The 23,379-nt window shown below is 45.4% G+C and overlaps 1 protein-coding gene across 1 annotated transcript in view; it reads right to left on the minus strand.

The window, feature by feature from the left end:
- Nucleotides 1–5,557: 5,557 nt before the first annotated feature.
- Nucleotides 5,558–23,379, minus strand: part of ADAMTS14 (ADAM metallopeptidase with thrombospondin type 1 motif 14) — a 98,840-nt gene continuing 81,018 nt past the window's right edge. The window contains exons 13-22 of the mRNA XM_073354774.1: nt 22,401–22,534; nt 21,422–21,545; nt 19,132–19,215; nt 16,409–16,572; nt 15,192–15,357; nt 12,333–12,465; nt 11,429–11,636; nt 10,272–10,401; nt 9,260–9,370; nt 5,558–6,186 (exon numbers count right to left, since the gene is read on the minus strand). Of these exons, the coding sequence (XP_073210875.1) occupies nt 5,558–6,186; nt 9,260–9,370; nt 10,272–10,401; nt 11,429–11,636; nt 12,333–12,465; nt 15,192–15,357; nt 16,409–16,572; nt 19,132–19,215; nt 21,422–21,545; nt 22,401–22,534 (1,883 nt within the window). The remainder of the gene's footprint in view (nt 6,187–9,259; nt 9,371–10,271; nt 10,402–11,428; nt 11,637–12,332; nt 12,466–15,191; nt 15,358–16,408; nt 16,573–19,131; nt 19,216–21,421; nt 21,546–22,400; nt 22,535–23,379) is intronic.

The following is a 23,379-nucleotide window of genomic DNA, read 5'->3' on the forward strand; positions in this document are numbered from 1 at the left end:
CTACTGCCCAGGACCCCTGCTACTGCTCAACCCACTTCTCAATAATCACACACAGGTTGCATTATTCACATGGTATATTTCCCCCACTGCCCTCAAAAATAAACCAACAGAAAAGGGTGAGGGCAATGACTGGATTTTTTACATTAAGAGTTTCAAAAAAACCCCACCAACAACAAAATTAATAAATATTAAAAAGCTCTGAATCTTATATGTACAAAACTTTACACATCGTAACACTGGACAAGGTTACATCACAGGAATGATTTGACGTGTTCATCGGCCCAGGAGGAGATAGGAAACTATCCCAAGTCCCAGCTCCACTCACCCGGTTAGGTATCAGCTGCAACATACAATCTTCTTGTGGGTGGGAGTGGCAGAGGTCGGGGAGACAAATCTTCACTGCTGTGGGATGGAGAGATTGGTGATGTGACTTGCCCCATACACATAGTATCATTAGCTGTTGTGACACTGGTACATCCCTGTGCAAGACCTTAAACTGCACCTACTTCACATAAATTTGAGTCTCACTGTTGTGCCCAGCTCTGGTGGTGACTAGTGTTTTCTCTGGGTTTGCAAACCAAGTATGTATTAGGACCTCACCAACATCAAACAAATGCCCAACTCACTATAGATCTGTCTACACTACGCAAGAAAACCATTTTAGGCACATCAATCACATCAACTGGTTTGTTGTGTTGCTTGTCCATGCAACATTAATACTTTTGCAGAACTCTCTTGGTACATCCACACACAATCTTACAACCATTGTTGTACCAGTGGGTTCCAGGATTCTTGAAGCACCATCCTACAGCACTCAGTCATGTTGCAGGGAGTGAGGGCTTTGGGGTAATTTCCAAATCTGACATACTGCACTGTGGAACATAGGCGGCAGGAATCCGTGTACTGGTGTAGCTGCTAAGCCTATAGCTTCCTGCTCACAGTAGGGACAAACTACTATAGACGGTGCTTATTCAGCCAGTCCTGAGATAAAGACTTGCTCCTAGATGCTGCAATACAGAACTCATACAATGCCTGGGACAGCTGTTGTGTGTGGAGTGCAAGGGCCTGCACGTGTGCTGCTTTCTGGAGACATCCCAAGCAATGATGGTTAGCAATCATTTTTTAATGCTTGAAGTAAACAGGTTTTGTGAGAGGCAAAGAGCAAACGTGTTGAACCTGCTTGAGGGAAAAGTTTTGCTTCACGGGGAAAAAGCTGAAAAACCGCCTATGTTCATCTTAATCCCAACACTGTATTAAGTTGCCACAGGCCACAAAACTAGCAGGAGAGATGCATGTTACCATCTCCAGCAGGGAACAGTTCCCTCCTCTCAGCTTTTCCCTGTGGATTCAAAGTAAATGTCATAACAGATGTGGCCTACAAGTTACTAGTTCACGTTGTGATTTTGGAGCTGATGCAGTGAGTCATCACAATTATGTACTACGTTTTAGTGCATAATTTATATTAATTATGTGCTATGTTTATATAATGTGTCACACCCACCCCTGATGTCAGGGCTCTCAGTTTGACTCCACATGTGACAGGTTTCCAGATCTTAGCCATGCTGGTGCACTGGGAGTAGTTGTTGATGAGATGGAGAACGGTTCCTACCCCACCCCAAACTCTCCAGAGGCTGGGGCTGCAGTGGAGCTGCTGGCATTCTGGCACTCAAACCTGCTCACAATACTGATCAGGGATGACCACTGGCTACAGACAGTAATTGTGGAGCATGATGCGGTATTTCCTAACCCATTCGTCCTAGTGGGTGTTGCCATCTAGGTAATGTACCTTGGTGGGAGCTGTAAGCTTCAGGTGAAAGTCTTAGAAAAGAATGCTCTTTAAAGAGTAAACAACACACAAAATGAAGCATTATCTCTGGCATAATAAATAAACACTGACACTCAAGCACTTCCTTAAAGAGTTCATAATGATATTTCAATCAGAGGGACAAGCCACTAATGTTGTGTGCAGTTTGCAGTAAGAAGTTATCTAAGGGCCAGATTCTGATCTGTTACACCAATGTAAATCTGGAGTGACTCCATTAAAATCAGTGAGGTTACTCCAGATTTACATTGGTGAAGCTCTTGCCAGAATTAGGCCCAAGGTTTGCAGCAAACCTATGAAAGGGTCCATGATGGTTCCAGAAACCTGCATGCCTCTATCACAGACATCCTGTTACTACATTTCCTTACATGTGTTGTTTGTTTTAAGAATGCTTGTTTCTTACATTTTGGTAAGGGGTCTGCGATGGTCTGACATGAAATTGCACTAGCTCCCTGAATTAAATGAACCTTTGTAAACCAATCTGGTTTCTGCTTTCACTAAACCCATTTTATACACCAGTATAAAGTGTCTCTGAGGGACAGCGGGTCACAAGCAGTTTGCATTCAGGGACTGATTGATCTGATCTCCAATAGCTTCAAATTCCTTACAACAGAAACTAACCAGCTGCAACAGACCAGGCCGGTATTATTGATACAGCATGCACAGTGTACCAACTAGACACTCTGTCCATGGCTTCCTTTTCTTGGGCTAAGTCTCCCGCACTACACTGGCCTTTAAATACTTAATGTAGCCTTCAGAAGCATATAGCTGGGACTCTGAGTTCCGAGCCTGCCAGTGACCTCACCTCAGGCCCAAAACACGTGGGCAGCCCAGCTATCCCTCCCCTGTCTCAGATTCAGAGAGAGAGTTCCCTACCCATCTTGTCAGCCACCTGTGAGGGTGCAGAGAGTCACTACCAACCCAGACACTCAGCATTTTTTGCCCTTGGTTAAAATGTCACAGCAAGCCTTCCAATGCAGAAGGTAAAAAACATAAAAATGTAAGAGGCAGTAAAGAAAGAACAAACCATTTTTCACTACTCCCCATTCCTTCCAAAAGGCCCCAAAGGATTTCATTAGTTTAACAAATTATTGTTTTTTTGAGCATTTCTACCCCTTTTGTCACTTTGGTGTATGTACACTTCATTCATATTATAGAGCTCTTCTTCTTGCAAACATATCATTTAAAATTAAAGCCTTAAAAGCACTAACCAACAATATATGTGTATGGACTGGATTACACCTTGTTATGGGCTGAGTTAAAACCTCAATGCAACTGACATATGAATGTGACCTCCACTTAAAATTGCTGTGAGACATTTAAGGAACCACACTTAAAACAAGGCCAAACAGAGCCCACTCAGGAGTTTTGGATTGTGTAGGTGGAGGGGTTGAGTTGGGGGAGAGAGGGAGAACACACAGAAACTAAAGACAGACAAGAACAGAGAGAGAGGCACGCAAAAATCAAGAAAGCCAAGCAACAGCCCGTGAGCACAGTGTGATCCTTGACAAAGCTAGTGAGAAAAAGCTTTTGGGCTGTTGGCTAAAGAGGCTTGGGGCAGTAAGCTAAGGAAATGTCCCTTTGCTCTTGATTCCTCCTGCGATCAGAGAAACAGGGCTTTGCACATTCCTTGTAAATAAACAAGATTGCAGCAAAGAAAATAGCAGACTCCATCAATTGTTACTTCCAGCTGGAACATCCCCATGGCCCTGAAATTTGACTAGCTGCTCGGGTCAAAAAGGGGTAACAATATTTTTCTCTTTACAGCATCCTTTTGAGGCAAGTGAGCGTCCTGGTCTCTGACACAAGAGGAAGATTATCTAGGCCCCACACCTTCTGGATGCTGGGCATCTCCTACAAAGGGCTGGACTTCCTCAGCAGCCAAGTCAAGAGGAGGTCTGGACCAGCCCTTCACACGAGGCGGATCTGACGCTTACTGAGCTGTGAACACTCCATGAGGCTTGCAGTCTACAGTCTGAGGGCATACTGCAGATCAGCTGACCCACGTTCTTTCCTGCACTAGTGACAACTACAGGGGCACAATCCTGCTCCCACTGAAGACAGCAGGGAATTTTGTCACTGATTTCCGTGGGAGCAAAAGTAAGCCCACAGTAAGCACAAATTTCAGAAAAATGTATTTTTGAGAACGCATTTGCAGCTGGACTAATGTCTCAACATCCGTCTGCCAAGCATGGCCTCGCTTTCAAACCCACCTACTATTCCAGCAATTTTGCCTACCTTATTCTCATTTGCAATCGTCCCTCACCCGCCTTTGCCCGAACTGTTGTCTTGTCTTATTTGTGTCCATCTTGTCCAGATTAGGCCTGGCTCCTGCAAAGCACTGAACGCCAGCTGCAATCTTCTGAGAGCTCTCAACTCCCACTGAAGTCAGCCCTCTCAGGAGATGTTCAGCACCTTGCTTGACTGGGCTCAATCCTGCTCGTGGAAGTTTTGCCATTGACTTCAGTGGGAGCACGAACAGAGTCAGACTAGATGGGTATGTCCACACTGCAATTGAACACCAGTGGCTGGCCCGTGTCAGCTGACTTGGGCTCACAGGGCTCAGGCCACAGGGCTGTTTAACTGCAGTGTAGATGTTTGTGTTCAGGCTGGAACCTGGGCTCTGGGACCCTCCCCACTCATGGGGTCTCAGCAGGAATCAAAACAGCACCTTATAGAACAGTTTTAAAGGACAAGCACATGCCCCCACAGCCAAAATTTCAAATGAAGAGAAGTGCATTGTGGGAGCCACACGTCGCTAACCAAACTGTTCTACGCAGGGGCTGCTCTCCTCAGGACCTTCAGGCAACACACTTCTGTCACAAACACAGGAATCTGCAACATATTTATGTACTGAATTCCCTCATTTTCTCTGTGGTTAACGCCACCCTCCTTCCCCCACTTCTGCCTCCTTCTCTGGTGACTGACCTTGCCATTGCCTCACTACGTAGGGCCTCCAGACACAAACACAGGCTGCCCACCTTGAAAGGACACCCTACGCAGCTGGAGACAGGTTGTGAGCGAAGTGCAGTCCAAGGACCACCACACCCCCTCCCAAAGAAGCCAAACACCCCTGCCATGTACCATCCCTCTGCCAGCTGGGTCAGGATGCTGACAGCCCCTCCCCTGACCCTGCTTTTGAAACTGGGTCTCCCTATCCACATGTATGGAGTACAAGTCCATCTGGCCTGCTGTTCCCTTGCCCCCTGCTCTGCTCTTCACTGAGGTTAAGAATAGAAAATCTATTTGCAGCACCATTTCCAACAGGATTTCAGAGTCCACTGTGATCCTTGCCACATGGATAACAGCAGCAGGTGAGTGAGGACTGAGCTGAGGGTCAAAAGGTCCTTTCTGTTGCCTTTTGTTTTATTGCTCGAAAAATCTCTTTGTAGCACCTTGGAAGGAAATGCCCAATTGATTCAAGCCACTCTCTGAGGTAACCAGGGGTGGGCTGCACAAACCATGCAGGCTCAGCCACTGCTTGGGGTTCATTTGCAACCCAGTGGCCTGTGCTGTTTCTTCCTTTTGTTTCTTCCTTTGATATGATCTTTTTTCATTATTCCAATAAAGAATGAAAAAGTGCCACTGCCGAAAAGTCATAAAAATGAATCCATTTTTTCGGTAGCCTTCCGTTCGGTTTTTAATTCTGTGTCTCATCTGTTTCCGAAAGTGGCTCGGAAACTCAGCTGCTCTGCCCATGTAAACCGTCGACAAGAGAGACTTTGGGAAAATACTTCATGTCACAACAGGGGAGGAGATCCTGAGACTGTTCCCCAGCTGCTTGGTTCCAGTATTATGCCTTCTCAGTCGTGCTATGCCCTGGGAGGGGACAGAGGAATCACTTTCGCTGTGTGCACCGGCAGGTTTGTTCAAGGCTGGAGAGAACCACTGAAAGGCAGTTCTGCCCCAGAGTTCCCCAGAACTCTGCCCTGCTGCAGCCTGCCGGCTAGGAGGTAGTGGTCTTGAGGTGTCAACTTTTGAAGTATCATCGACTGGAGTGCCCCGAGACTGGGTCGCAGCATTAGCCCAAGAGGTTCCATGGGAAGCTGAACCTTCTGTGCTGGACAGCTGGACGTGAGCAGCTTGGGATGCATCTGTCTCTTTGGCAGCTGTGCTTTGTATCCTATGTGGGCGGTGCCGGGCAGTGGGATGAAAGGGCAGTGGTGTGACTGGGCTGGGAAAGAAAGCACCCTCATGACTTTCAGTCTCTGAAGCACTTTGGTCTACACTGGGCGGCATGCTGGTGGTGGAGGCCTTTTTGCCACAGGACTCACAACAGAGTTTGTTGTAGCCAGGGATGGAGCAGTAGCGAGCCAGAACTTCCATCTGACAGAATATGGACTTGTCCCCAAGGCAAGGCTCTTCTGTGACAAAGACATTTATAAAGAAGCTAGTGAGTATAACCAGACATACAATAATAATGTGCACAAAATACGATCCAAAATCACTGCATACATGGGTTTAAAATTATCCCATAAAGCTGCTGTCAGAGTAAAATGCCATATTACACTTGGTGTTACATCATGTTTAGCATTGGTCAAATTTCAAATTCAAGGTTTGGTTTAAGCATGGAAAACTGTGAACTCTCCTGTGGTCCTCTCTGATCTGTAGATCTTGACTTTCTGGTTTCAGGCATGTTGGAAGCACTCAGCTCCTCAGAGGAAAGGTGTAACAGAAGTAACAAAATATTATTAATTATTATTATTATTATTATTATTATTAGAAAGACTGTGCATACCAAAGGTACAGCTTGCTTCTCTGCAGTACTTTGGTACTCCCACTTCCTAATAAAATCAAGATGTGCAAAGATGCACAAATGTTTTCTTAAATGAACCAAAATGGTGAAATGTTTGGCTGAAGGGATTAGTAATAGGACGTAGGACCTTTCCCCTTTAAGAGACCAGTTCAAATAAGGCAGGCATTTCAGCTACAATTGTCACTACAAACCAAGATAATCGAATGACTCCATTGTTTTAACTTTTCTAGATGACGTTAGCGTTGAGTGGTGGGTGCTGGAGTCACATTGCTGCTGGAGACATCCACCCACCGACAGGACAGAAGTAAAATCAACAGCAGTGGAAGCTCCCCCACGCCAACAGGCCTCAATGCTTCTGAGGAACAATCATCTTAAGGGATGAGACGCTAATTAAAGACTCCAGGCTCATTTAGGGCCTGATGCAAAGCCCAGTCAAATCAATGGAAGGCATTCCAAGGGCTTTGGATCAGGCCCTTAATCCTTCTCATGTCTACTTCTTTGGAGTACTGATATAGCAAAGTACTTAAGAACATGCATAATTTTTAGCATAAATCCCATTGAATTGAATGGAATTACTCTGTATGCATGTGTTAACATGCCTTGCTGAACTGGGGCCTGGGACAGGGACTTTGTCTTCTTCACATCTAGACAAGAATCGAGCATACTTTTGGCAGTAACAGATAAAAATGACAAGAAAGTCATTTGTTAGAATCATCTTCTGATGTTGACATTTGCCCACTAATAGAATGGGACTATCAGCTTAACCCAGAGAGGCCATTAAATGATAACTTCCTGTGACTACCTCCCTATCAGATTTGAAATAACTTAAAAGTTACTAATTCCCTGTCCATGTAGCTATCCAGTTTCCTACCACAACACAAGATGTCTAAGATTAGGAAAAGGCCACCTGACCCAACGTGTCACTGCTCTCTGTATCACCACAAGGACTTTAAAAAATAATGACAATATTTACAAGGGAATTCACGGGCAAAACCGATACTGGCGTTTGGCCACGTTTGTGTGAAAGAGAAATGTAACGCAAGGGATCCTTTTAAATGCAAACTCCAAAAGTTAGCAAATGACATTTCTTATCCATAATGGTAGTATTGGTGAGGCAAGGGACAGAAACCTTATGCTCAAATAAATCTGTTAAGTCTTTAAGGTGCCACCAGACTCCTCGTTTTTGTGGATACAGACTAACACGGCTACCCCTCTGATACTAGGAAAATCCTTACAACTGTATATCAAGGGCCACTAGATGGCACCCTAATTTCAGGGTTAGATACAAAAGTGAACCCTCAGTGACTTGTTTAATTGTCAAGGGAAAGACTCAGAAGAGAGTTTGGGTCATCCTCCAACTGTAAAACCCACAGAAGGGAGCAGGGAGGGTGGCAAGAGAAGAAATGGGGAAGGGAACCTCTAACACTTGAACAGAATGCCGCAAAGGTCAGGTTTCTGAACAAGCAGCTCAGGTGAATGCTGACTTTAGGGAAGGACAAAGAACAGTGTTAGTGGTCTGTAGGGAGCCAGGGTGGCCTCCTTCCAAACCAGAGGGTAAAGAGCCACTCTCTCAGCCTGAGTGGGCAGGGCCAGGCCAAGCTTACTCCACCCCCCCGGAAGAGGAGGGGTGGAACCGGAAGTACAAAAGGTGGGGCCCTTAGCCCAGTGAGGGCAGCACCAGGGAGGGAGACAGACACAGACACAGACTGCTGGCTGTTCCCTGCAGACCCTGCTGCCGAGCCAGGGGAGGCCCTGGACCAGGGGAAACCTGACCTTGAGGAAGGACTCGGGCTACCAGGACTGCCAGCCGCAGAGTGCCTCAAAGAACTGGAGGAGCTGGGCAGCGACCTGAGCCAGAGGGAGCCCGACACTGAGGGTTAGCAGGAGCTACCGGGGCTACTGGTGGCTGAATATCCCGACGAGTTGGAGGAACCAGAGGGACCCACTCGAGAGACCGGGTAGGAAGTAGCCCAGGGGCAGAACTGGACACTGTGGTGAGTCAGTATTTGGTCAGCATGTTGCGGACGGATCCCCGCTGACCCAGTGGTGGGACCCTCTCCTCCCTCCACTCTCAGGGCCCTGGGCTGGAACGCAGTGGAGTCAGGTGGGCCTGCGTTCCCCTACCCTGGCCACCCCACCGCAGGTAGCAGAATCCCGATAAAGACCATGGACGCGTGCCGGCGCTCCCCTGCCTGAGGGGTGCGCCACGGACGCGTGCCGGCACACCTCCCTCCGCTAACTCCCCATCGACAGAAAGGTGTGACCAAGGCCTTTCGGTGAGTCAGTAGCTCTCCACCGCCCCCCAGCGGCTGAGCGGACCAACTGAGACCCTGCTACGTGGTCTAACTTCAATCTCACTAAGCATGAAATAGGGAGATGGTGGGGCATTTTCCAGCACACCCATCTTAGCACGGTAGCATTTGACAACTTCAGACTGCAACCAAACTAATCTTGTATTCTCTTCTGGTGTCCATTATGGAGCATTAACCTTTTGATCTCCCTTTGAGAAAGGTCTCCACTAGCCTTCAAAAAATGGTGTCCTCCATTAAGTTATTTCCACTTCAGTCACGGAAGAGAAAGAGGGCGGCTTGTAAACATTTAATAGCAGAATCCCTTCCTATGTAATGCAGGTAAAGAAACTTCTGCTCCAAGAGACAAACTTAGGAAAAGTGGAAACTTACTTGAAGATATCTTATTAACAGGATTTTTGGGCCCATCCTGGGGTACCCACTGTACTTTCGGAGTCACATGATCACTGGTGTCTGTGTTTGCTGCAATACTTGGTAGCTTTCCTGTAGGTAGATCACGGCCAAAAAGTTTAGTCATAAACATTAGCCCAACAAAGGCATTTCCAAAAAAATTTGAGACTAGGTGTGGTGGGGAGGGTTACTTGCACTAGCCCTTGTCTTCTAGAGACCCACCTCAAGATTTTTTAAAGTAACATCGGCTTTGGGGTGCCTCAATTTTTGGGTGTGCAACCTGAGCCACCTTAAAAAGGGACCTGATTTTCTGAGAGCCCGTGCTCAGCTTTCTGAAAATTAGGCCTCGTAAGGAAACTTAGATTGGGCACCCAAAACTGAGGCATCCAAAACCACTGTTAAAAATCTTGGCCAAGGATTAAAATAAATTTGATGGTCTCACCTTAACCATCAATTATTCATACATCACAACATCCTCAGAAAATTTTACACGGTCTTTGGTCCTAAAGAAAGGACGAAGACTGGAAAGGCCAGGAGTGCTATACATTTTGGTAATGTCAGTCTGGTCTGTTAACATTTTTCCCTGCTGGTCCTCAAGGTCACTTCAGCTGTGTTGCCAGTGTTTCATCAGCATTCCCCTGACGCTGATGGAACAAGAGGGCTTACTGACTAGTACAGTTAGCAGCACAGCACAGGTACTCTACCAAGACAGTAACAGTGGCTGTTTTAAATTGAAGCGAATGGGAATATGTGAATACCGGTATCTAGGGAAGTGGATTTTCAGGAACAACCTGAATCCTTAACTTATATCTTGTAACACCTTCTTCTGCTCCTCGGCATGTAAGCTATATCACCCTCCATAGCCTTACACATCAGTAGAATAGATCTACATGCAAAGGAGTCCAACCTGTACCACATCACTGACCGTTTCTCAGTTTGATTCCATGACTGACTCTAGGAGAGTCTGCTCCAGTGACATTTCAGCTCCTCTCACCTGGGCATGCTGCCATTTTGCAGACATGGACAGTCTCTGGTTTCTCATCTTCACATTGCCCAATGCTATTGTCACTGGCCTTGCACACCACCTGGCGCTGCTGGATGCCTTCTCCACAGCTGACTGAGCACTGTGTCAAATCACCAAGGAGGGGAAAAAATACACCTATCAGTGCCGGGGGAAAAAAGCAGGGATGGAGACATCGAAATGCACCTCATGCTACCAGGAGCTTCAAAAAGAACTCTGTGTGTGTGTGCGCACATGTGCAAGACTATATATATAAACACACACAAATTAGTATTCAGACCAATGGATAGAGATCTTCCCGGCTCTGGTGAAATTTGTCCCCTTGGCTGGATACTGCTTAACCTTCCAAGCCAGAATGACTTTCATCTCTATATCATGAAGGTACCTCTGGAGATGAAATGTTTGGCTTCTCAAATGCACTGAAGTGAATCAAATACCAAGTATTTCCCCCTAGCTTTGATACCACTGGTCACCCATTATAAGCGCCCACCGCCCCCCATCCCTACTCTGCCACCAATGACTTAGCTTTCTTCTGGGCTGGACAGAGGCATTACCATGCCCACATATACACACCCCGTCTGCCTCTAAAAAGGGACTACATGGAAAGCTACTTTTCTCTTGTCTTCCTACAAACCCAAACAATAATATCACCTGCCGTCTATGTCATTATCTAGTTCACTATAGAATTCATTTGCTATCTAGGTGATTTATATTAACCCATAGCAAGGAATTCAATGGAAACCATTCTGTTGACTTCACTGGGCTTTGGATCAGGCACTTAAGAGTGAAACATATCTCCAGATAATGTTACACTGTGTGTGCTGTATAAAAATATCCTCCTGACTGAAAACGCTCTCAGCTCCCACCAGAATAAGGGAGGTTTCAGTGCTAACCCCCAGCTACTTAGCATGGCCACTGGCCACCAATCACCAAAGATTGGTGGGTTTTCCATGGTAGTGAAGCAGGTTCTTTTGCAAGTCAGCAGGCTCTCGAGATGTATGATGATCATGCTTTCTGGAGTTTTTGAATCAGGTAACAACCAATTACACTGGAATTGTAATCTGCAGATCTTTGGAATAAAAGCTTTACTATACAACATTGTATGCATTGCAGAACCTGGGCTCACGCACCTGGGACCAGGCCCCTGTCCTCCATTGGGCTGGACAGGGCAAGCGGCTGCAGGCCCTGCGTGTGTCCGGTCGATCTCCTGTGCAGTATTTGGTGTGTACCGTCCGGTTCGTGCCATTCAGGAGGTGCTGGACACACTGCACCACCCTTATCTGAACTCCTAGCTTGCCACAGGACTTGCTGCAGGCTCCCCATTCCTCTGCCATCCAGCTGAATCATTAAAATACAGCACTGTCAACAGGTTGAGGGGGAGAATATTTGGATTTTTCAGATTCTGATTGGCTTATCTTTCTGGAGCTTTGAGATCACAGATTGAGAGTCCTCAGAAGAGATCTGGAAGCTCATATTCCTAGCTGTAGCACAGTCTTCAGATTAAGGAGCAAATCCTCCTCAGGTGTCAACCAGGATCATTCCACTGAACTCAGTAGAGCTACTTGATTTACAGAAGCTGAGAACCTGTCTCTCTGAGCCTTACAGTTGGGTTTTCTGCTGATCTAATGTGTTGGACTCCAGTAGGCCAAACAATGGCAAGTTTGTCTTGGTCCCTCTATGACAGCCTGCATAACCCATTAGGAACAGTTATGCCTTCCATGACTTAAAGTCATTGTCAGTTCCCTCGCACGTGTCCCTGCCTTATTTGGACAGTACTGGGTCACCAAGATTTTATCCTTTTGTACTTTTCAGGATGGGGGTGGGATCAGTGAGGGATTTAAAAGAAAACAACTTACTCTTTGCAATATTTGGATCCCTCCACCTCTTTGACTTGGGAGAAGGAGGGAGAAAGGCTGCTCATGCTAGCTCTCACATCAACGCCAATAATGAAAATGACCAGAGCCTCCTGCCTTAACCCTGAGAACCTTCATGCAGGCACAGCACAGTGTCATGATCGTAGGGGGGAGAACTCACGCTGGCTGGGAGCACTCCTGCGGGTTACATCGCCTCCGGATTGGCTTGGGTTTCTTGCCATTATCACAGAAGTTCCGATGCACCATCCGGTTATCGCTTTTCCTCCGACAGCCATACTTGGTGTACTGGATGCCTGAAGGAACCACAGAAAGAAAAATACACAGGGAGTAAGGGAATCACAGGTATACACACAACTTGGTTTGGAACTCCATCTTGATAACCATTAGTTGGATCCCCCTAATTAGCTCGTCTTGCTTTTCTGCTATGACTTTGCACTCCAACTTTGGAGTTCAGCATGTCATACAAGGGGCCATAATGCAGCCAGATAATACTTCCTCTAGGCTGTACACACACAAACACACAAAGGCACCAAATATATTTGCAGTCAACAAGGAGGTGGTGGTGAGATAATGCTACTCAGTCTGGAATACCCCAGTCATTCCCATATTCCTGCCTGACCCATATGGTTGCTGGCTGCTATGTAGCAATGGGAAATGCCATTTCACCTCTGCAAAACTAGGACCAGATTCCTGACTGCAATCCAATTCTGCTCAGACACAGTGTGAGTGTGCAAGAGAGTAGCTCTAATTTAGGCCACTGCCATAAGGTCCCTCAGGGATCACAAAGCGGACATAGCGGACGAGCCCCTGAGCTCTGGTGAATTTTTGACTATTGAAAAGAGTTTGATGGGCCTTAGTTTGGAGCTTACTTCCCCTGATGGAAAAGAAAAGAATCCACATCACAAGAGAGACCCAAAATGTTAGAATTTGGCATACTGGTCACATTTGCTTGCAAAAAGACCAGGTCTGGGCTAAGCTAGCCTGAAGCATGAGCTTCCATTCACTCTTCAAGAGGGTGGTCCCTCCATCTCAGGATTATGTTCATTGGTGGAGTACATATAAGAGAAGGTCATATTGCAGCCGCTTGTAGCTAAAACAAGGACTTCGGTTCCATCTTTGCCAGTCCCTAAACCTTCCCAAATGCCAATATTTATTTTTTAAAAATCACAGTTACAAGGAAATGCGGACAAGCTGGAGCCATCAGATCTGCATTGACTTTTAAAAACTGATTTATTTCAATGCTCTGGATAGAGTTTACATTTATTTGATCCATAATTATTATGATTTCACCTGCCTTGAAACGGGAGCTATAAGGATTTGGTAACTTGTGTAAGTGTGGCGTCTTATCCATTAATTTGGGTAACAAGCACCCCAGAACCTGCACACAGACACACACACTTCCTGTCTCTCAGTGTAGGGAATGACCCAGGTACTGGAGGGAACAAACCAGCAATGACAGGTGGAAGTGTTACTGGGTCTTACAGGTCTTTCCATTTCTGTAATTTGCTATGATTAGGCCCTTCCCCAAATCTGTAAGAATAACAGTGAGATGATTTTCATTTGTATAGAGCCTGGGTCTGTACTTTTAAGCAAAGCTTCAGAAACCTGACTTAAAGACCTGGTTACATTTTCAGAGATCCTCCTTAAGTGAGATTACAAAAATTGCTAGTGCATCTTGTGATTGTGCAAAACCAACATTCACACATAAAAAATGGCACCTGTGTGCACAATTACCTGTTCTGTGTGCACAAAAGATATCCACTCAAACTTCTGCAGGTGTAATTAAAAAAAAATATTGAAAAATATGACATGCATTTGGAGTGGAGCTGCATCAGAGAATGCTCTGCAATAATTGCAAAGGTCTTTATAACTGTCATGGGGCAGCCCCTTTGGTGCCCTCCAGCGTCATGCTGCAGCACATCCCATGCACATGCCTGTTTCCCCTTCAGTGGATCATCCCAGAAATAGTGCACAAAGACTTTCCAAGGATACCTAGCCTTTGCAGGGTTAGTTTATTACCAAATAAAGCTCTGTGCACATAAACCATAACAACAGCCCCACAACCATAATCCAGAATTCCCCAGCACAGTCCAAATAGTACAGTCAGTCTCCAAGTCCCAATAGTCTATGAACACACCAAGTATGGTCCCATCATCTCTCACCATACTCAGGCTCTCCAGTACAGCTCCAACATCTCTCACCATGCTCACCTTTCTAGTATGGCTCCAGTGTCTCTCACCGCACCTCCCCCAGTCTTAAGTCCTCTCCTGGCTCTCCAGCTCAGCTCTCCGGCTCAGAGAGCCAGCAGGTATCTCTCTCTACTGCTTTCAGCCTTCAGCCGTTTCCAGCCTTTTCTGGCAAAGATGGAAACTCTCTGGCCCAGGAAGGTCAGCAAGCTAGCCCCTCCATTGGCTTCTTGGCCCTCAGCCCTTTTCAGACTCCCAGCACTGGCTCAGGAAAGTCAGCAAACTAGCCCTCCCTCTTTTCAGCTTTCCCTGGAGACCTCCTCCAGATTCCTGATCTCTGACAGCTATCACCTTCCAATCCCCTGACTGACCCGGTCTGTTGTCAGGCTCTCCCACTTATATGGCCCAGGTCCCATCTCTTAAAATCCAATTGGGAAGCAGCTGACATGTCACAAGTGCATTGGACCACCCCAAAACTTCCTAAAGAGGCCAACCTCCCTGTGACACTCAAATTATCATCTTGTAAATCCCCGGTTCTAAGAAGCCACAGAAATCTTAAGCAAATGGGAGCATCAGATGATGCATCAAACCAGACTCAGAAATAAAGCAGTATATCAGAGTACTGCCAAAGGAAGTTAGATTGGCTCCCCAAGCATGCTGGAATTTAAGGCTTGGAATTGCTAAAGAATAGAGAATTAGGTAATTAAAGTATATGGATATCTAAAAACCAGAGGTACTTTGACTCATACTGCCCTACAGGTCCAAGAAATCTGACCGCAACATACATGTGACCGAGTATTACAACTTAACAGACATATAAAAGAGAAACAGACCTCCTCCGCAAGCCTTTGAGCACTGAGACCAGCTCTTGAGGGCCCACTCATAGGAATCCATCTCTTCAAGAAGGACATTATTGTTTCCAATCACTGGCAGCAGGTCTTCATGGATAATGTACTTATACATCAGGCTGCTCTTGGACTCATCTTCCTCTGGGATAACCTGTGATCAGAGAAACAACAAAGGCAGTGTAGAGGCAGCAAGGAAGAGAGAAAGAGAATGCAATTGTGGGAAAGGGTGAGAGTGGAAGGAGGAGAGGAATTAAAGAGGACGCAAACAATGACAATGTAGCATATAGACACATAACATGAAAAGTAGAAGAAAAGAAAGAAGAAGAAAGTAACAAGGAAGAAATTAAACAAGTACCACAGGTAGAAAAGAGAAAACTTTTAGTTAACAAGAAGAACTCTTGATCCATTCAAAATATTTCAATTAATCTAAAATGAATCATAGAATATCGAGGTTGGAAGGGACCTCAGGAGGTCATCTAGTCCAACCCCCTGCTCAAAGCAGGATCAATCCCCAACTAAATGATCCTAGCTAGGGCTTTGTCAAGCCTGAGTGGAAGGATTCTAAAATACTCACAGAACATACTCTGTATTGGACCACTGCACATGTACAGAAGATGCCCATGACATATCAAAATATATGCTCAAACTCTAGACTTCATACACAGAACTTTCTACCTTATCTACATAAATAGGAACCTGTACTATAACTTTAGACAGATGAAGAGGCATAGAAGCTTTGTTTGTAACACTCAATATCAATAAGTGAACATGTATTCCAAGACATTGGGGGGCAGGGAGGATGAGCTTTTCTTCCAGGGAGGCATGGGGAATCTAGATCCCGTTAATGCTGGGAAAAGCCAGAACAGGGTGTGTATTGGTAGGCTATGGTTGTATGCCTTTATACATTGTCAGATGCAAGGTCAAAAACATTCAGGCTTCTAAGAAGTGCATTCATAGTGTATTTCTGCACATCCTGAAGTATCTTAATCATATTAGATTATGGCTAGTTACTTTCACTTTTTAAAATAACTTTTAAGAGTTTTGTAGGATTTACGCCCTATGTCCTTCCACTATGAAATTCGGCCACTCCATTCTACACTGTATATCAGTCTCTTCTAGCATTTGTAACAGTGATTGCACTGTGTGCTCTGCTTCAGTGAATGACTGAATGATTCTCCAGAGGAGAAGCCAGTGTGACTCACCAGCACACTGATTGCTTCATGCAGGGGGCCGCTGGTTTTCAGGCTCTCCTTGCCATTCTCAATTGTGTATTCCCACTCCAAGCCCATCTCAATGAAGGTTTTGCTTTTGGCTTCCTTGGCTTTGGCATTAAGGATGAAGTTTCCAGTAGCTTGATTCTTAACAGCTGGGGAAAAGAAGTTCACAAAGTAATTTTCCCCTGTCAAAGACTTTTAGGGACACAAAAATGAATTGTGAGCATAATGCATGGGAATTTAACTGATCACAAGAAATCCCTAAAGATGGGAATTGTATGGATAGAACTTCATGGTGAAAATATTCCTCATAACAGATCAGATATTCATAAAAAGAATTCAGGCTCAGCTGGTTGGTCTTTTGAAAATCTGGCCATAAGTATCACAGTGGGAGCAGCTGGGAGCTGAGCAAACGGGAAAATCTGGCTCTTGTTTAGGTGCCAAAATGAGCGCTCAGCACCTGCAACTCTAGTCCTATATATTAGCAATTGTATACTATTGACTGTAAGCAAAGCAAGTCCTATTAGTCTTTCGATTGTGGCCTAAACATCAGAAAGGTTAATGTAATGTTATTCAAAGGATGAGACTGCAGGTCTGGACTGTGCCATGGGTTAATGCACTAGATCTTTACAGAAAAACATCTGGGCTCAAATAGTAGCTTAAATGGCAAGTCAAATGGGTTTGCCCACATCACAAACCGACCATTTAAGATAACACCCCTAGGAATCTACGTACAAGGAGGCCCAAAAAGGAGATAGCAGAGGTGCTGTGGGTCAAGAGTGAGATGCACTGGCAGAGCTGTGTAAGGCCTAGGACTGGAATAGCAAAGTGTACTGCCAGTTGGAACTGAGGGGCACTGGCAGAGGCCTCAGGCCCAGAATTCAAGGCGACACACAGGCAGATGAAAGTGTCCCTTTTCAGCCCTTGTGTCACTTGTCTCCGCGGTGCAGAGAACAAGGCTGTGAGCAGCTGCTCATGGAAGAGCCTGGATACATTCCATTGAATGAACAGGCATGTGCATGTAGGGCTGGTGATCAAGAAAGGGGCCTTGGCAGGGAATAACCCTTTAAATGTGTAAAATCTAGTGACCACGCTCCACACCATGCCTCTCCAGCCTGAATCTCTTATTTCCCCACCCTTTAAGAGAATCACACTCCCTCCATCCCACCTCCCAGTTGTTCCAGGGTCCCCCTGCTTTCCTAACATTAACTCTCTTCATCTTCTCTAAACAGTCAGTCTGGTTTGACCGTGCTGCTGACATACCAATCCCCCTGACATTCCAACTCATCCTTTGAATTAATGGTCTTCTGAGCAGAAAGAAAACACACATACACATACACACCCTTCCTATGTCTGAAAGAGATTTGGCTTCAAGACCCAGCCCTCTGAGAATATACCTCACACAGAGGCATATTGTGTGATTTCTCACTACAGGATCACACAGGCAGAGCTCGACTTGCCAGCTTCACTGGAAGGTTCACTAAGAAGGATTTTGGAGACAGCAGAAAAGGAAAGCTGCAAATTGAAATGCAAGAGGCTGGGGAACAGCTACTCCAGCTTAACTCCTTGGTCATTTTCAAGTAACCTTCTCTCTCAATCGTACGCACACACACAAATACTCACTCACTCTAATGTGCTTTTAAACAGAGCGGAATAAGAGAAACAGAAGGGTCACTCTATAGAAGACCTTAAAGGCCAGGATGTTGCCCCGCTGTGCCTCCCTGGCTTAACCAGATACATGAGCTTCCCCTAGTGTGGAGAAATCCTCAAGTGGCCTCGGGCCAGCACAGCAGCTCCTACACTATCCCCTATGCTCCTGGTATAGGAAGATGTGGCTGGGGAGCTGCTCTATCTAGCCAATCCCCAGTTGCTGTAAGGTCCCTTGGGAGCCATTAGCAGCCAGTGCAGCTTAGAACAGCCATAAGGATGTTCTTAGATGCACCGCAGGACAGGCTTGGCACCCAGCAGCCATAGGACTGGGTGGGGTAGGATGGGTATTAAGGTTGTCCCTTAACATCCTTCCCCTCTGAAACTGTACCAGGCCCTGTACCTTCCCCCCTGAAACTGTACCATCCACAGAAGGCCCCGTCCCAAAGGTTTGGCCCCAGGACTCTACACTTTCTTTTTTTTCAGCTGACTGTTAGTGCTCATGGAAGTGAAGGAATGGAACCAGTGGCTAGCGCCAGCCATGACCAAAGGCAAATGTTGTACTAATTCTTTGGCCCTCTGCTGCCAGCCCTGCCAACATACCTCAATTCTGACATGGACCACGCCTTGCTATTCCACTCCTGAGGACACACACCCAATTCTGCCCAAACAGTTCAATTCTTCACCACCCTCTGTTATTCCATTCCAAGGCTCCTCCTAAGCAGCAACTGATAGTCAGACAGAACTGGGCTAAATTGTCTGGTAGTTCTGTGATAAGAACAAATGTTAGTCTTCTCTGACGTTTGTGCAAGAAAGTGGGCTGAGAGCTACTCATTTTACTGTGATCAGCCTTTTGCACTCAGTTTCCCATTTTATCCATGCACCTAAATATTTTGTGTGTGCAACTGCCCCTTTGCACTTCCATACACATTTTGAAAGTGTGACTACCACATCTATTTTAGAGAACCCAAGTCTTAAGGTTTCTTTGATTAAACAACACTAGGCCAAACTGGCTAACACCCACCTCTGAGTCTGTCTGTGCTCTCTGGTTGTTCAGTACTCACCAATGCTATGGGAGGCCGGCTCCATCTCTTCTATCTGAATGTATCTGGCCCCAGCCGGAATCTCAAACATTTTCAAAACACCCACTGAAAATCAAACAAAAGTAAAGCATTCTCAAAACTGATAGCAAAGCAGGCAAGTTTAAATTCTGTGGAACACTCCCACTAGGTTTTGAAACCACAGGATTCTTCAGTGAGAGAAAGGAAATGGAGAAGAGCATTTTGGTTGGTGCATTTACCTTAGGTTTTTGCTAATGGTAAAAGACTGGTTTTATATAACTGTGTTCACAAGATCAGCCCCAATCCAATTATGCAGATAATAAATACAGTAAAGCACTAGGAGGCAGTTTACTGAGCTAACAGGAAATGTGTGTTTTTATTAACTATGGGTCAAATTCAAAAGATCCAGTGATTCAATTCAGATAATCATCCAAAAATATGGATTCTTATCTAGAATGTATATGAACATGAGTCGTTTGCCCTCCCATTCTGCAGTTCTCTCATAACTCTGTTTTCTCTCCTGAAACCTCCCCAAGATTTGCCTAACAGCCTCCTAGCTCCCCTTCTTCTCCCTAAATCTTACTTCAATGAGAGCCTTGCAGCTTCCTATCTTTCTCTTTCTGATGACCCCACCCCTGCAAAAGTATTGCATTATCCTTCTCATCTCCTGGTCAGGTTCCCAGCATTCTGTGGCTACCCCCTGCACTCTTCCTTGCTCCTATCACATCTCTCCCTTCTTGCAACACCATGTTTCTATAGAAAGGCTCTTGCCTTTCCACTACTTTGTCCTACTCCTAACCCCTGTGAGATATCAGCTAAATAGACAGACATTTTCACATGGATTGCTAAAGATACTGTAGTATCTTGACTACTCTTATGCAAAGTGGTGCCCCCAGCAAAGCTCTCTATCCTTTCTCACTTCCTTCATAGTGTCTTGAAGGGTCAGACTCCAAGTGGCATCAGTGTGATCCCACCCATCTGTTAGCAAAACACCTACATGAGGATGTATGTCTTGAAACATGCACTGAAGTTGGTAAGGTTGGGGGCTCAGGCTGATCTACAACAGAAGCAAGCTCCATAACCTTCACAAGGTACGCCCTGGACTCTGTCAGCTAAATGAAGCTGCCACACATGGGCACAGACAGGGAAGCAGTAGCTGAGATAGCCTGGCCCCAGCGCACCAAGGGCTTTGTAGATGAGGACCACAACCTTGAACTCAATAGGCAACCAGGACCTGATCCAAGCCCCACTGACGTCAATGAGACATCTTCCACTGATTTCAATTGGCTTTTGATCAGGCCCCTGGCACAAGGGGGAAAGCAGTGGTATGATACAGTTGTGCCAGTTTGTGTGGTTTAGCAGATAATCCACCGTGTGCTGTAAGAACTGTAACTTCTGGGTAGTCTTCTCCTTCAGTGCATTGCATCGGTCTAGCCTGGTGATGCAATAGCTTGAATCATATAAATTGACAGATAATAGATAGGCAGAAAGAAATAGATACCATAAATAAGCTGTTGTAATTAACTGAATAAATGATTCGGTCCTTGCTCAATCAACAGAAGACCAAGCACAGTTCGGAGCTATCACTTTGGCAGTTATAGAGGGCACATCCTCAGGAAATGTCAACCGGCAGAGCACCAATGAAGTCAGCAAAGATACGCTACCTGACGACCATCGTATCTGAGCACAGAACCAGCACCTGGACATCAAATTTCTGGGCTTTCATTTTGTTTGCCAAAGGTCTGCAGAGTAAGGCAAAGGTCTAGTCTTCTTTCTCGGTATTTATTTTTCATTTCAAAATGCAAAACCTGGATGTAAAAGCCCATTGACTAATGTGCAGTTGTCCAGAGGCAACATAAGCAAGCACTCCGAGCCTGTAGATACACTTCTGGCTAGAAAGACATGGCCTTCATTTCAGCAGCAGTATCGCTCTGTAATGGTCTTTCTGTTCTGTTTGTGCTGTGCTTCTCACAATGGGGTCCTCGTCAATGACTAGGGCTCCTACGCATTACAATAATACAAATAAATACTACTACTACTACTGATGATAAACTACGAGATGTAGTTGTACTTCTGTCTGTAGGGCCAACTTCTCATTTCAGCGACACCCGTGTAAATCTGTAGTAATTCCAGTGGACTTCAACAGAGATACTCTAGAATAGGTTTACACAGGCAGAACTAAGAGGAGGTTTTAGCCCACAGATGGATTATATTTGTTACGTGCAAAGGTATATTAAAGCAATCACTTCCAAAATATGAACACTCTTCCCCTACTCCTGGGCCAGACTCTCACCTGGCTGCTTCGGGGATTTGATGAAGGTCCCTTTCACCGTCCGGCAGTGCGAATTGTCACCCCCACAAACACCACACTTGTCATCCTGCTTCAAAGAACCAATTTCCTTGTCACATCCAACATGCTGTCACCAAAGAGGGAGAGAAAGAGATTTTAAAAAGGTCACATATGTAGAGCCTCAAAATGCAAGGCAGGCATCACACCTCATAGCTCATCCTGGGCTTTAGCCACCCTCCAATCTTACAGCAGTATGACAGCAGTGCAGATGTGTATGGCAGGGGAAGATGGTAATTACTTTCCAGCGCAAACCCTCACAAAAAACTCTGCCAGCTGGTGAATCATTCTCACTAGCAGTTGCTCCCCATGACAAACGGGAAGATGGATCTGATATCATGTGCCCTACTTCTTTTATGGTGCTAGGGAGCTTTAGGCTGATGTAAGCCTTCAGGGTGGTCCTGCTTCAATCCTCTGCTACACTTGACCACCACCTGGTAGCTCCAAGTCCCCCTACTTCCCTCAGAAAGAGTCTATAGGGGTGAACTGTGCAGACTCGGGTGCCAACTTTGGATGGAAGTCTTAGCCCATCCACCACTATAATCAGCCACTCCTCTACAGGCACATTTGATTCTCTGTTTACAAAAACAGTGTGAAGTAAATAAACAGAACCTAGAGGAAAGTATTTAACGGGCTTCCCCACATTGCTAGTTGAATGCATATGAATTGCCTCCTACACACACACAGCTTCTTTACCATTGTGAGTGCCAGGGAAGCCTGGGTAAATAACAGTGCACCTAAAGCTTTACTTACTCTTCACACAGTGCTCCAGTTTAGAAAGGAATTTTAGATTCCTATGAAAAATGTAAAATGTTTAAGATTCCACTGACTCCAGAAATGTTCATGCTTGTTCCCTCTCTCTTCCTCTCATTTGAATAGAGGACAGGCAAAAACTGCCAGACCCAATGATTAGTTACATACGTACCACACACTCCCCCCGAACACAGGCACTGTAGTGGTCTCTGTAGCTGCATCTGGTACCATCATGAACCACCTGGTTCATGAACACCACATCTCCTGTTTCCTCTGACTGACAAATCAGTTCACACTTCTGAGCATCTGCAGCAAAATACATATTGAAAAACCCATGTTCATGGAAACAAAATGGAGTCAATACAAAATACAAAACTATCTTAATAAGAGGAACTCGCTATCTTGAATTAGAATGTTCTCAAGAGCCATTCCCTTCTTGTCTCTAAGTCCCTCCTACATTTGCCATTCGGTACTCTATATTCTCTTACAACAAACTTAGGGAGGTGGATGTTCACCGCAACATATTAAGATTTGACTCTGGCAGAGCAAATGAAATGATCTAAGTAGTACATGATTGGGCAAACAATTTTCAGACTTTGTTGAAATCTGAAATGATTGTTTATGTAGTGAAACACCAAATTCTGCCTGCAGATATGCACGTCAAGTCCCTTTGACATCCTCACAACTGCAAACACGTTGAGTCAGCTGGTACTACAAAATCACTTGATTCCTTTAATTCAATGAGAGTTGTGCATATCTGAGGACAGAATTTGTCCCACAACAGCTACAAATACAATATATCGTCCAGCACTGTAAAGCAACACAGCATTATGAAAAGACTGTAAAACAGTGACAAAAATCCAACCTAAAAAGGTGCAGACAGATAAATTTATGTTTAAAACAAGCAGCAGATTCTCTCCTGTATCACAGATCCTATTGGTGAAAGACAGTGGGGGAGATATCAGAGCACTGATTATGGCTCCCCGATTCTGTTGGCTTTTCTTCACTGTCCCCAGCCCTGATGTAGGTCAGAGCAACTACCTATGGACCGCACTAACGAATATCCGTGGCACAGGAAAATCAGTTTTGCTCCTCTCGCTTGCCTGGATCTAGGTGCAGGGGTTTTATTTCCCCTGCAATTACTGACAATA

The sequence above is a fragment of the Lepidochelys kempii genome, chromosome 7, assembly GCF_965140265.1.
Source record: "Lepidochelys kempii isolate rLepKem1 chromosome 7, rLepKem1.hap2, whole genome shotgun sequence".
Taxonomy (NCBI): Eukaryota; Metazoa; Chordata; order Testudines; family Cheloniidae; genus Lepidochelys; species Lepidochelys kempii.